General features: G+C 40.8%; 1 protein-coding gene across 13 annotated transcripts in view; it reads left to right on the plus strand.

The window, feature by feature from the left end:
• tjp1a (tight junction protein 1a) overlaps positions 1 to 15,194 on the plus strand; it is an 88,396-nt gene that overhangs the window by 32,601 nt on the left and 40,601 nt on the right. Inside the window, exon 1 of one of the 13 annotated variants that reach the window (XM_068730805.1) lies at positions 8,968 to 9,379. The exons of the other annotated variants lie outside the window; for them this stretch is intronic. Coding sequence (XP_068586906.1) covers positions 9,356 to 9,379 — 24 coding nt within the window. The 5' untranslated portion in view covers positions 8,968 to 9,355. Of the gene's footprint in view, positions 1 to 8,967; positions 9,380 to 15,194 lie in introns of those variants that run through there. 13 annotated transcript variants of the gene reach the window in all.

Raw genomic sequence — 15,194 nt, forward strand, 5'->3', positions numbered from 1 at the left:
TGGACGAGGTCATGAGAGGGAGAAACCTTCTTATATACAGTCTATGGGGGAAACTCATTATAACTCGTACCATTTTAAGCACTTTGATAAAGCTCTCTGTATATTTGTATTGACATTTGAAAAATAATCTGTTTGTATAATCTTTATGGCTGAAATGATTAAACGATGGTTCCAGCTTCTCAATTGTAAGGGTCTGCTGTCTTATGTTAAAGTAAACTGCATTTCTCTGGGACTCATATCGTTAATCAGACAAAACAACGTTCAAAGAAGGAAACTGTAGTTGTGAAAGTTTATTTTAGTTTTAGTTTTAGTACTTCCTGCCATTAATCTAAAAAATATTCATCAAATTAATCAGTAACAAAAATAATCGTAAAATTGCAGCCGTAGCATTTTTGTACATATATTTCTAAACATACCTTTGTTACACACTTTGTGGCAGTTTACAGCAAGCAAATCTACATTGTTTACAAACCACCATGACCTCGGACTTTCCTGCCTCCTTGACATTTCCTCAATCAACCTTGTGTCCCCACCAGCTTTAGAATTAAACCTACACCATTGCATCTCTGCCCGGCATGCATGAAAGGTCTGCATGTGCACATTCAGTGTGTCCTCACGTATGAGCTCACAGGAACTGTCTATAAACTGTAGAATAGGGCACTATAAATCCCTGCCCACCGCTCAGCTCAGGCCCCACAGTGCCCACACTGAGAGAGGTGGCTTAGACTGGCTTTTAGGTCCGCTCCCTTTCTGCTGAGTTCATCAGGCTGGTCCTTTGAGCAGGGAGCCAGCCCACAGCCTTGTGGCTCTTTCTTTCTTTTCAGGCGACAAATGTGCTAAAACAGCACTCCGTAATCACTTGGCATTAGGGGCCGTTGTATTGGGCATTAGTGGTTAGAATTGACCAGTGGGACGTTATAAAAATGAGTCTGACAAGAGAACACCAAAGCTGATGAGTCTGGATCCTGGCACTGGACGGCTATAGGATTAGTCAGCTAACACACTGGCTGGGGCTTCTGCAGGGTCGGGTCCCATCGCATCTCATCACCACCAGGCTTGAAGCAGCCCCCGTGGCTGCCGTGTCTCCATCCGCCTCTCTGGCTGGCTGGCTCTGGTTCCCATCCTCCGCCGCTTCTCCTTCCTCCTTTCTGCCAAAAAAACGCAACATCACCTCCTCTTGTAGGGTTGTGTTTTCATGGGAAGAGCATATGATGTCATACACTCAGGACAGGGTGGGTTAAGTTGCAGTGGAGGGGTCGAATTCAGTGGAGTTCAGATAGGTGTCTCTGCAGGGAAACACATCTGACACATACATTTATCTACATATTATCAACACAATTTCAGCTGACTTGACGTGGTTTGATAAGGTGACTGAATACACAACCAGCTGTTCAGTTCCTATTTTCTTGGTCCACTGTATCACATTCAACGATGCAAAAATCCAATTGAATATAGAGAGAGCACAAGAGGTGTTTTCACTGACTGACCCTTCTCTAATTTCATATTGTCTGCCAATAACAGTTGCCTGTAATACATTTACCTCATTATCGCTGACCCGTTGAAGCACATTTACTGCTCAGCAACAAACTACTGCTCTTGCTTTTGGAGTTCATATAATGGCATTTTACAGAATAACAGTTGCTTTGGTCTGACACTTCTCAGCCTGAGCTGTTCAACCTCCCTGTTTCTGTGAGAGCAGCTTCATACTGTTGGTATTCAGCGGTAACAGGCAGTACCATGGAAAGAGTCACTGACGCGGGGGGGGGGGGGACATCTTTGTGATACAATATACTGTAGATTAGCTCATTCCCTCTTTCTGTTGTCTCTTCTACTCTCTGCTCCTCTCTTTGCAGACCTCTCTCATCTTCTTCATTTCATGTTCACCTTTCTTTCCTTTCCTTTCCTTCAGCTTGTGTTTCACTTTCCCCTTACTCTTTCTGCCCTTCTTTTATGTCCTCTTATCGACTTCTACATTTTGAATAACTCATTCTTCTCCCAAACTGGCACCACGTTTATCCTCTCTTTTCCTTTCTACCTCCTGTAATCCCTTTACCCTTCATCTCTCTTCCTTTCCTCTGTTCTGCTCCTTTTTCCTCTTTCTCTGTTCTTTCCTTTCTTTTATCTCCGTTGCTCCTCTCCTCACATCTCTGCATCGTTTTCACATCACCGTGCTGTGGAAGATGTAGACTGTGCTTACCTGCTGTGATTTTGTTGCTATTGATTTTTAAATCTACACCTTTGGGTTTTTAGAGCTGCATCTAAACTGTTTAATACTATACAGGCGTTTTATCTATTGAGGTTTGAGATTATGCTATATTCAAAACCCCTGCAGTCTAAATGGGATCTGCAAGGCCCTTTTCAGTTATCTCAACCAGAATTCCACACAGTATGACAAAGCAAAACATGTATCACTTCATGAAAAATGATGATGAGTCTGCTTCTACGTTATACTCTGTATCTTCTCCTGTGATTACAAGGTCAACATCGGCACAAAATGCACTGAGACCTTTTGTTCCTTTTTGGACATAGTGGAGCTTTGTTTTGTAATGCTGTTTGTCTTCATCATGAACAGAGAAGATTGATGTGTCACATTGTATAATGTTAGTATTATACAATGTGACACATTGTATAATACCATAGTATTAGTGTTGCCTAATCTTTATCTGAAACTGTGCAGAAATACCTGGTTTAAACGGAGTGGATAGACATGCGCCGTTTGTAGGATAGGGCTCTTTATTAGAGAGGGAAGTGAATCTAGGTTTTATAAATGTATTAAGTTACTCTTTAGCTAAACAACGTGTAAAGAACAAGATGTGACTTTTATTTTATTGTTTGGACAGTTGACATGTATGTAAAGGACAGTTAATCTGACCTGCTTGAAACTGAAGTGCGTTTTGAGTTTTAGGTTGAGTATATGTATGTATGTATACAACCCTGCTGTATACAAGCGGCTTAAATTCTTCCTGCTTGTCTCCCTCAGCCTCAAAAATGAGAGCGAGGACCCATCGTCGTTATTTCATCTCCAATCTTTTGTGCTGAAACAATAAGAAATCATCTCATTGTCCTCCTTTCCGACTTAACTTTACACCTATTTATGTCCACAACTATAGATCACATAAATTATTCATGGTGATTTAAATGATATGCTTCAAGGTTTCATCAGCGAACGTGTATCGATTGTGTTTCTGCACTGTAATTATTCATGTACCCTAAGGTGTACTGTAGGGTCTAATACTGCAACTGCTGCCAGACAGTTTAATTGCTGCTTTTATTACATCCTCTCTTAACCTGTGTGAGGTGCAACATTAACCTGTGGGAAGTAACAGTGCAGTTTAATTGCCGTGTGTTTCTATGTGGCTGGCTAATATGTGACTGATAATGTGTCTTTGCCATCGGTATCAGTGCTTTCTTGTTTTAGTTGTTATGCCTTCGCACCGGTGAAAGCTGTGGCCTGAGGCTTTATCTTTTGGGGTTATCCGTCCGTACATACGTACGTACGTCCGTCCGTCCGTCCTGACACACAGGATATCTCAGGAACACCTTGAGGGGATTTCTTTAAATTTGGCACAAACGTCAAGTCCACACCTGGACTCCAGGATGAACTGATTAGATTTGGTGGTCAAAGGTCACTGTGACTTCACAAAACATATTTTTGGCCATAATTTTAGAATTCAAATGGTAATTATGACAATTTCACACACATGTCTAATATGATAAAATGATGAAGTGATGACATTTTGGACAGACATGGATGTAAACTGCAACACGATTGGTTGGCATACCACCGCGAGGCAGTAATTCCAGCTCTGAGACTCATTGATATTTTTCCTTTAAATTCATGTCTGCTTAACTTATCCTCACTGTTTTTCCCACATTGCTGAACTGCTTACAGGTGAAGTAAGGCAACTCAGCAGGTTGAAAAAAATCCTACAGCATATTTGCTAAATATTTTCATGCCGCCTGTCACTTAATGGCACCTTGGTGTAATTTGATGATAAAAATCACATATAGGTGCAGCCTGGGTGCAAGTTATTTAACACATCCCTGCAACAACAACAGATTCTCCCCTTTTCCTTACAGATAAAAAACCCTTATTTCTTTATCCCATGGCAATCCCAATGATAATTGTTGTCTGTCTGCTTTTTGTTACCAATCTAAAAAAGTGTACCATTATCAAAAAAACATATCATGTTTTAGTTGAAGGTTTGGAGAACAGTCTGTACTGGCACAGCGCAGACACACTGCAATACATTTATCTTTGTAAGCAAGTAGGACTGGGCAGTGTCAAAATGCTGCTTGAAGTTACATTTCAATTCTGTGCTTTGCTATCACAACAATGAAGGGACAATACAGTATGTAATTGTTTTTCATGAAGTATTTACTGGTAAAAGACACACACACACACACACACACACACACACACACACTAGATTGAACTACGTGTCTAGTGGATTGCCCTTTGGGATTTGTGATATTTTTAATTTACAGTCTTATTCTGCAGCAAACAATGGGGTCGCCACGTGAATGGAAAGAATGACGTAATGGCTAGTTTCTCACCAGGTTTACACAGTTACTGACTGTTAATGGCGGCAAGTCTCACACCACACAAAAAATTGAGATTCAACATTCAGTGCTCAGGCTGGAGGAAATTGCTAACTGAATTTTCTTTAATGAGAAATAATCACAGAAGTAGGAAAGAGGTGAATTTGAAGTAGACCTGCTATGGTGCTCTCTGTAACTCCCTGTGGGCCATTCCAAGCTACTTGAGATACCGCTGAGAAGCAGAGTGGAGTCAACCAGGTTCACTGCAGTCTCTATTCTCTGGCTAAAAAGGGCTCAGCAATCCTTGTCTGTTGAGGAGAGAACGGACAAGAGAGAGGCAGAGAAAGAGGAAAATGAGAGATTTGTTTGGTTGGTTGATCACAGACTGCCTCTTGGAGTAAATGTCTTCAGAAGATTAAAAGTAGCCCAGTTCACTATCAGTGACTGTAAACCCTCTATGGTAAAATTAGTACTCCAAAAGCTCTTTTCTTCATCAAGAGAATGCAGTGGAATTAAGTGAGCTCCAAATAACACGCTTCAGACTATTCTTACACACATTTCTGTGGCTACTGAATTAGGGAAGAACAAAGCTGACATTTTTATATTTTCATGAAACATTTTGGAAAGCACTTCTTGTAGTGCTCCCCACAGCTGTATAGTTTGACGTCCTTGAAGTTCATTGGGAGGGGAAATAAAGGAGTAAGGAGCGACCTGAGACTTAGAGACTTTCCTTAGATTTGGTAATAGCTATCCTGAAATATCTCAACTACTGTTTGATGATTTGCATCGTGCATCGCACTGTAAGCACACCAGTTCACAGCAGCACTGTGCAGAGACTTAAGCCTTGTTTTCTAAACCTCTTTTTTAATCCATCAATATGTTGACCATGCAGTGGTCGTCGCTTCACAAAGAGGCTGCTCAACAGCTCACCTGCACAGTGCGGCCGTAAACTGATGTGCTTGCTGTACGATGTAAAGGGTTGTGATTGATGACTCGCCTGTGCTGTGACTGAATATTGAAGAGAAGGACTTTAGAGGAAGACCAGGTTTCTGATAGGATGGAGACCTGAGTTAAGATTATAAAGATATATGTGTAGACTGTGTGCGTCTTTTGAAAAGCCCAGTCAGAGAGTGTGTTTGTACAGCTGATATTTAAGTTGATATGGGGAAAATAAGATGCAGGTTAAAGGCTTTGGACGGTATGGTATTGTTGTAATGTTTTTTAGCCTCTCTATTTAGTGTTTAGTGTGTATTTAATATAGTTTAATGTTGATATGGTTTTATTTTATGGGTATTGATTTAATGCTGTAATCAGGATATTACAGAAGGAAATTATTTCCCAGATTTTATGGATGAATAGTTTGAACCTTGAACCATGTCTGGAGCTTATTACATCCAGAAACCAGATTTGTGTTTATTGTTCAAGTCTGCACAAAAGCCTCAACAATATTGACCTGGAAGGTAGGGGGGGTGAATTTGAGGGATGCCTGCTAATCCTGTCATATGATACTAATCTGGTGAGAAACAGTTGGCCTCTTAAGCAGAGGTGGGACATTTGTATACTGATCATTAGCAGGTTAAACCACAACCCTTTGTGACCCTTACTGAACAGATTACTTTTCTGTCAGTGAAAGTTTCTCAAAATAAAATCCAGGTGAAAAGTATATTTAAAGTATAAGTCTGACTGGACAAAGCCTGATATCACCCCTTCTTCTGTGCCATAGAGCTAAAGCACTAGTTTAGTTTAGTTTATTTTGTAAATTGGGTTAATCTCATCTTTGCTGCTTCAAGAAAAATAATTCTTTAGGGCACCAAATTTGTTGCTGAAAATTAGAATTTGAGTAAATTTTGAGAAAAACAGTACCATGCTCTTCAGGGAAACTACCTTAACCTGTTTGAATCTTTTTAATAAAAGTATACCGCATATTTGCCACCCTTTTTCTTGTGACAGATTAATGTCTTGAGTAAGAGCAAATGCTTTTGATCTTTTCATGGGACAAGACAAAAAAATAACACCAGCCTTATCATTTAAACTGCTTATTTCACTACAAAGAAAATCTACACAATAAGTGATAATTGTTAACCAATGCTTGTCTACTTAAAAAATACAATACTTCCAGATGAACGGCTTCTCAATGGAGCCATAGTTTGCCTGGTCTACTCAATGTGACAAGGATTGATTGAGAACGTCATGTCTCCAGAAGGTTTTTATTAGTATGTAGAAACAAAGAGGCTTTGTTGGACCTGCAGGGCAGCCCTGAGTCAACAGGGCAAAAGAGGGATCACACAGCGTCTCACAGACACCTAATTCAGGACAGATGCAAATAGGAAAACAACATCTGCCTCAGAACTTTCACCAAATCAAAACCAATGGTTCACATCAAACCTCTCACATTCTTCTTTATTCGCCATTATGTAATTTTGTGTTTGCTTACGTAAACGCCTCTATGCGCATCAACAGCCAGCTTTACATTTTTCGGGTGGGCACATTACGCTGTTTCACTCTACATTAGCCTTTTTCGCTGCAGGAAAAGATGGGTTGAGTGAACCTTGTGATGCTCTCCAACCAAATGTAGGCCTGCATGTTCGCCTTTGTTTTCCATGTGCCTGCTCTTCCATGAGCGCACCTGAGCTTTGAAGCTGCCCGCTTCCCGAAAGAGCTGTCTCTCTCACTCTGTGCTTGTGTGTGTGTGTGTGTGTGTGTGTGTGTGTGTGTGTGTGTGTGTGTGTGTGTGTGTGTGTATGTGTGTGTGTGTGTGTGTGTGTGTGTGTGTGTGTGTGTGTATGTGAGTGAGAGAGAGAGAGAGAGAGAGAGAGAGAGAGAGAGAGAGAGAGAGCGAGAGAGAAGCATAGAGGACAAAGATAGCTTTGATCACATTGGAGTGTCACTAATGTCTTGCTCCTCACTGCTAGAACATCTGAGGTACCATCACAGGTGTGGATGAGAGCAAAAAGCAGGCAGCAGAGAAAAAGCTTCTGTTTATTCTTTTTCAGACGTGATTAGCTCAGTTTTGGTTATTGTTTATTATCAGTTAAAACCCGATAGGATCATGTTAAACATCCTACTGTCCGCACTGATCGATCCTGACAGGCGTTTGAGGAGCTTCAGAAGGAGCGAGCGACTTGCATCAATACTAGTATGTATCATCCTTGGGGCATGCTAAATATTGTTGTCTGTTTTGGATATGCATGTTTTTTTTTCTATAGGTTTTGGTGAATCCTTGTGGTGAAAACTGTATGTCCAAGTCTTCTCCACACATACTTTAGAAGCGAGTATGTGTCTCCCTGGCTGAAGTATGGCTGCAGGTTTTAGAGTGGTTCATCTGTCTTGATGCTCTTTTTTTCGGCGTGACCTGGCCTTTCTGGAGGTTATCCTTTGTAACCCTCAAGACCTGTGTGTTACTCCTGACTGCCGGTATTTTAGCCTTGTAGGATTATGTCTGCTGGGAATCAACCCCCTACACTGCCGAAAAGCCCTCCTCCACAGCTGAGCGAGAAAGACACAGAGGAAGTAATCATTGGAGGAGCTAGATTTAGGGAATGTGATTGCTCAGTTTGTTTGGAATAGATAGGGTGTGTCTCTGTGTTTGTAATCACATGTAATGTAACCACTGAAAACTTTATTACTGTAATGTCGCGATTTTGGGTTTCTCCCGTGACCCACTTTTAATGTTGCAAGTATTGCTTGCTGAAAACAGAGGTAAACTGTGAAACAATACAAGCTGAGATTGTTGCATCCTGTGGGTGGGGTCAGGTTTAGGAAGTCATGGGAATGGCTTTTGTGGTTTCATGTGAGGTGATGACCAACCACAAACACTGCAAATGGCTCTGTGCTGAGAAATATTTTCAAATAAGGAATCTCTGTTTACTTTATTGATTAATTGTGTTATCTACAAAACAACCCTTATAATCACCAAGAAGGGAAATAGTTTAGGTCACTTCTTGTGCAACCAACTTGAAGACATGCTTTCGATTTGCGCTGAATTTGACCATTATAACACTGTTTTTCCATTCAAACTTGATATTTTAAAGGCTACTATAGTATTACTTGTGTAACATTCCAACAAACACAACATTAGCCATCATCGTACAGTGAAAGTGAGCATTCAGCATCAGCAGGGACAGCGGCGTCGCTTCTCCTTATTGTATCCCGGACTGTTTATTCCATGGGATAACAGGGGTGGGCATTTTAATAGCCCCGATAAAAATATATAATCAGCCTAAATTAAACGAATTGATGAGTGATAATATATACTTGCTGAGTGCTCAAGAAAAAGAAAATCGTTATTAGGGGAGACTTTTCGGGATAAATGGACAGTGCCCCCGTTTTTCCAGAGTGTTGCACCCCTCTGTGCATGTAATGGTTCGCTCCGCCCAGACACGACACGGCCGTGGCTCACAGAGCCGAGAGCAGGGAGAGGTTCACTCTGAGAGTCCATTGCTGCTGCACACCGTCCGAGGGATGCCGACTCTTCACAACTTTTCATCCAGAGGTTAGCAACGAAACGTCAAAGCAAGGTGGTCTTATTTCCTTTTTTTTCCAACTCGAGTTTCTCCCATGACTCGATACCTGACCGGACTAACGTTAACGTTTCAGATAAGATAATGGACATTGGACTTTCCACGGGGCTTTTCGTGACATGTTCCTCGTCGTCCTGGATAAAATAAAATAACAACGTAGCCCGGCGTGGCGGCAGCTGGGCGAAAAATTCAACTGGAAGGGGAAATACCGCTCTCACCTTAAAGTGATTATCAAAACAAAAGACACCCACAACTTTTAACCTGCCACTTTTGAAGCGGAATAAGAGTGTAAAATGTCCTCCAAAGCTTCAAATAAGGTGGGTAACCTGGTCGGATAAAACTCAAGTGTTAGCTTAAGTGTTTTGTTCCAACATTATTCAGCTAGCTCACGTCACGTTAGCTAACGTGTGTGATAAACTGAAGAGCTAACGCTGGCTAAAAACTGCTCAACTGTGCTGAAGTTGGGGCATACAACTTTGTAGACTGTTGTATATAGTATGCTTGATGGTAGAGGTGTGTGTGTGTGTGTGTGTGTGTGTGTGTGTGTGTGTGTGTGTGTGTGTGTGAGTGAGAGAGAGAGAGACAGAGAGACAGACAGAGAGAGAGACAGAGAGACAGAGAGAGAGAGAGAGTTTGGCTAAGGGGTTATTCTGAAATCTAACGTTACACCTAGTACCATCATTTCGCCTACAGCCTGCCATGCTGTTTCTACTGGACGTTACTAGGGTCATACTAATCTGATTTAAACTCTCTGTTGCTGTTGATGAGCCAGCACTGAAAAGTCCCCCTGCTGTGTTCACACCAGGCCTCAGCTCAGCGACCTGTTGATATCTGTAGTCCCAGTCGTAATAGTTTATTATTAGAAAGTTGCAGGAAAAACTAAGTGAGGCAGATTTTTACCCTTTTGACATGCCAGAGATCCTAGAAAACAGTGGACCTTAAACTACATTTGATCGAGTTTGCTTCATTTTGAGGATATTTTTGTTTTAGATTTCGTTTTTATTGTTGTTGTGTTTTATGAAAAACTTCAGTAAAATGATAACAGTCTGGGAGAAACAACCCAAAAGTGGAATCTTTAGAATCTTATTTTTGTGTACTTAAGTTTTAACCTCACTTTAAGTAAATTAACTTACACTAACTATACTTTAATGAAATATAACTTATGAACTATTTACCATTTTTGCCACCCTTTCAAATCCCAGTTGAGGCCCATTATTGACAACCTCTAGCTTACTATATCAGCTGTGTATACTGCTGTCTATTCATCAGTCCAAGCAGCTGGATGAATATCTGTCAAGCCTAACATATTTTCTACCACCAATGAAGTATTCCTACAGAAATATTTGAAAACTGTCATGTCAGGTGGTGACTGACAGCAGAACAGTCTTGAATATACAAACACAACTTTATGCTTTCATCATTAGGTGACATCTAGCCCTACATTTACACACATGCAATGTCTTTAACAAAATACATGAATCACATAGAAAATTAGAATAAATGAACTAATGGAGAAATAGGTCAATCCTCAAATTAGACCTAAATATGTTTACAATGTATTCCATAGTTACTCTCTGTGTATTTTTTCAGTTTGACAAGTGAGGAATGTGCAGTGTTTGTCTAACAGAGGTGGTGATATTCAGGTTTGGTCGGTTGTTCCAGTCAGACGAAACCAGCTCTGTCGTGTCAGCTGCTGACGTTACGCTGTACTGTAGCTGATGGCCTTGGTCACACCTTGACATTAATAACACCTACTACTACTACTACACTATGCTGGCAGTTGGTAATGAGCCAAGGTTTTATATTGCTCATCAGTAATTCCAGTGTTTCCTCTTCAGTTTCATAGTATTCTTAATTTCTATTACAAAATGGTTGTTGGACATTTGAGCATTGTTTGCTTAAAATTAAAAGTGAAACCATAAGAACTGGATTAGAGTGATGTGAATGCATTCCTTAATGGTGATCAGAGTCTGAACAAAAAAAAAAGTTCTGAGTTTAGTGTTGTTCAGGTGAAGAATGTATTGATTTGTCTTCATCTATAGCTTCTAAGGATAGGAACGCTATATGTTGATTATAGACAACTTTTCATACAAGTGTATATGTTTTGTTTTTTTTTAAAGGTGAAAACTGAAGTGCTGTCTTCTTTTCAGGCTAACTCCTGTTCCACTACTAGTTCCACTACTAGCCTAATTCATTCGATGTATATTCTCATAAAGGGTTTCTTTCATCAACAGAAACATGATGTGAGGATTTGTTTTCATATTCTAAGCTAACTTGTTATTGTTAGAGCTGGGCAATATTGTCTGCCAGTGGAATCATAATACAATTTTATTTAGTTATTGTTTTACCAAATGTTTTTGCAAAAAAAAAAATTATTCCAAGAAAATTGTTGTCAAAAAAGTACTACAATGAAAGCATTTAACAAAAGCAGTTGGCAACCAACAGATACTGCACCAGTGATCTTTCCTTGGAGATTTTCTTACATAAACAAATATCCCAGTATCAGAAGAAGGTCCTCTAGGTTTTTTTTCTTTATCGTCCCATCTTGTCCAAACCTAAAAGCCTCGTTCTCCTTTAACACACAAGACATAGTGACTTCCTTTCAGGGGTCGCTGCACTGATGAGCTAACTGTGCAGACAGTAGTCACATTAAGCATCCAGAGCTGCTCCTACTGACGCAGACAGCCTTACCCGAGCTAAATTGTGTGCTAACAGGTTCCATCGTGCATTGTCAGAAATAATCTGTAAGACGAGTATGACTTGCCTTCTGCTGTGTTAGCCTTTTGTTCATCACTCACTGACCAAATATTAACTCCCACTGGATGAGTTGTGGTAAACTGACATAACATCGGTATTAGTCACATCACATAAAGCTACGGTTAATGATCAACTGTAATGAAATGTTTTTCAGGAATAGAGTATCATCTAGGTATGTTGACACAGTGTCTCCGAGGTCAGTTTGGCTTATATTAAGCAACAGTGTGTCATTAGGTTAGTATTATGTGTTGGTATTCACTCAATTGTGACAACATTGGCAACACCAGAAAGATGGCACTCTAACGTAATCTGAGTGAAGTTGAAGCTGCTTTCAGTTTCATGTCATGACAGGCAGACGCTACAAAATAATAGTTAACGTTAATTGCTGTTTAGAGGAGGATGTGTTCCAATGAAGATGGAAAAGGAAAGATCTTTCTGTTTGGTGCTGGACTTCCTGCTCTGGCACCAAGGAGGGAGGAAACGACAGAGAAGACCGTCTGGCTGTGCTTTAGGGCTGCTTGATTATGGCACAAATCATAGTCATGATTATTATGGTCAATATTGAGACCACAATTACTCACTTACTTTGGAAACACCATGCATTTAGAAAGAACATTTTGCAGCTGACATTTTAAAGTTAAATGCATCAATATGGTGCACTTTGAAAGCACAATTAAGAGGCTAGATCTATGAAGAACGTTGTGCTCTTGTAAACAGTTGTGTGCCCAAGTAAATCATTTAATCATCAACAAATTGGTGGTAAAAATATATAAAAATCTCCGCAGAGAGAGATGGCACAGCGAGCACTAATCGACAAGGTCTGAGCGAGGCGTGTTGTAAAGCGCCACCTTCACCACGGGTCATATCAAACAGAACTAGAGCCAGTCACGGTTACCATCGGCACGAGTTATCACGAGGGGATCCTCCCACACCAAGCAGCCCCCCCGCTATGCACTAAAGGGGTGGGCTGGATTCATAACACAAGAAAAAACAAGAGTGCCACTGCGACGTAGAGTACAGCAGAGTAATCGTTTCATGCTGACTGTCTTGTTTTCATCATCATTGGAAGCCAAAAATGTCATTTAAATTCTAATTTGATTAATTGCACAACCTTACTGTGCTGGTAGGAAGACATTTGATGACACATCAACAGTGGAGTAACATCATGTTTTTTTTATTACATTTTATTTGATCGTTAATCATTTAAAGACAAAATAATACAATTTACTTATTTACCAATGGTGAGGATAAACATGGCATCTTTACCAATCATTTGATAGTGTAATTTAAATCTAAATTTGATTGACTGCTTTATTTCTTGTTGTTTTGTTATGGCTATAATGTACTGTAGTGGAGAAGAGCTTCACTACAATACAGTCTAGCCTTATTCGTCTTTGTGTTTGGCCTTCAGCCATTCCTGTTTACTTTTGTGAATGCTACACAAAAAAGAAGCAGAATTAGGAGCATCAGCAGTCCCTCTAGCGTTTAGACTTTTTGAGTAGATGGACTGAAACAAGGGGAAAATGCATTTGGATGAAGGATGTTGTATTAATTAGAGTTGCACAGTGGGCCAAGAGCAGCCTCTATTTTGCTTTGATGATTACACACTCCCATTTACATCAATGAAGGAGCGACATGTAATTAGAGGACCACGTGGGGGGGGGGGGGCTTGGTGGTGTTTTGTTCTGTGTCCTCGGCTCCCCGTCTTTATATGAGAGTTGGGGCTGATGTGTCTCGTGATAAACAGAGGATGGGACAGCTGGCGTCTGAGACCACCATCCCATCATAGTTCATTACCTAATCCTCTGTTGATACACTCCCCAGAGTGCATTTGACACACGTGAAATGTAACCTATAAATCTTATAAACTCTTCTTCCATGATGTCCTTGTGGGCAGTGGGTGGTATGAGAAGGGTTATTTATATTAAATGTCAGGGAATCTGGGTTGAACATTTCCCAGGGAACTCTCTTGGGCACAATCAAGGTGATTTTGAGAAGAGCACCAGGTAAAGGGCGACCGGTGAAGTCAGGGTCAGTGTAGACGGTTACTGCCCACCAGTATAGAGGGCTGAGCAGCCTCACATTGCACCTCATGCTCCACACTAACAGGCCATTCTTTGATATATTGATGATTTAAACCTTTGATTCAAATGACTCGCGTTAAGGAACGCAGGTGTAGGCTGTCTGTGTGTACAAAATGAGAGGGCTGCCTGTCGATCATATCATCAACCAACAGTCTGTTGCTCCAGCTGGGCTTCAGTTGTTTGGCTAATTTTTAGACAGTTGTAACCTATTTGGATCTTAAAACAATTGTGTCATTTGGCAAAAACAAATGTTAAGGCATAGATCCACAGACCACGAGAGGCTTTAACTTCCACAACACATGCAGAGTGAGCTTCATATAAAGTACGATTACGTCCAGATGCTCAGATTTGTTGTCAACCAGTTTTGAAAACGAGAAAGCAGTGGACTGTTATGATGGTAATGAGCTACTTGTTACTGAGGTATCACCTTCTGTCAGAGTCTGGATGCAAACATTGAGAGAAAGCAGCTGTTTGTGTTGTTTCAATGCCAGGAGGCTGGAGTGCGGCAGTTATCAAGGACATCTGACCTGCTTATCCTTTCATCCCTGGAGGGAAATCCAGGGCAGATACACACCGCAGAGGGAGAAAAAAAGAAGGAAAGCAGAAAATGTCTTCTGAGGGAGGAGGTGATGTGAGGAGGGGTTATTGGAGGGGTGAAATGGAGAAAGGAAGGAGTGGGAGGGAGAGATGCACCGGCTATAATCTGAATCACATGGCAGATCTTAAAAAGACTGCCTCTCTCCTATAATCATGGCATTATAGCGCTTGGGATTTTCCCTGTTCAAAAGCATATTTTAAAGCACATTAATATCTAATTCAAAAGCAACAGGGTGGAGTACATGTCCATGCCAGCTGGAGGTCAAGGCTTTTGTGGAAAAGACCAGCAGTAGTCTTGCAAAACAATCCACAAATATTATTTGTCTCTTTGTGGTTTGGCATTGCATATTTTAAGAGGGGGGGGGCGTTATTCAAAGCAGGCTGTGCAATAGATGATTGACAGTTGATATGCTTCTCTGAGACATCAACATGAACCCTTCTTACACTTTATAGGATGAGCGCACCACTTGCTTGGCTGTCATTGGTCTCTGCCTGTGATTTTCTGGAATAACATGGGTGTAGTTCTGAATTGTTAAAATTTGCCATCAACTTTTCACCCAAATCTTGACTTGAATCTCTCAGTGAAAGCTGAGCTTCCCAGATATATTGAGGCTGGTCCAGGATGTTTCAGCACAACCAAAAACACATGGGAACGGACTGAGCACCGGCGTGCCCAGGAAGTCCATAACACGCT

This window comes from Cebidichthys violaceus, unplaced genomic scaffold (assembly GCF_023349555.1).
Source record: "Cebidichthys violaceus isolate CVI_PGR_0920_01 unplaced genomic scaffold, fCebVio1.0.p SCAF_5, whole genome shotgun sequence".
Classification (NCBI taxonomy): Eukaryota; Metazoa; Chordata; class Actinopteri; order Perciformes; family Stichaeidae; genus Cebidichthys; species Cebidichthys violaceus.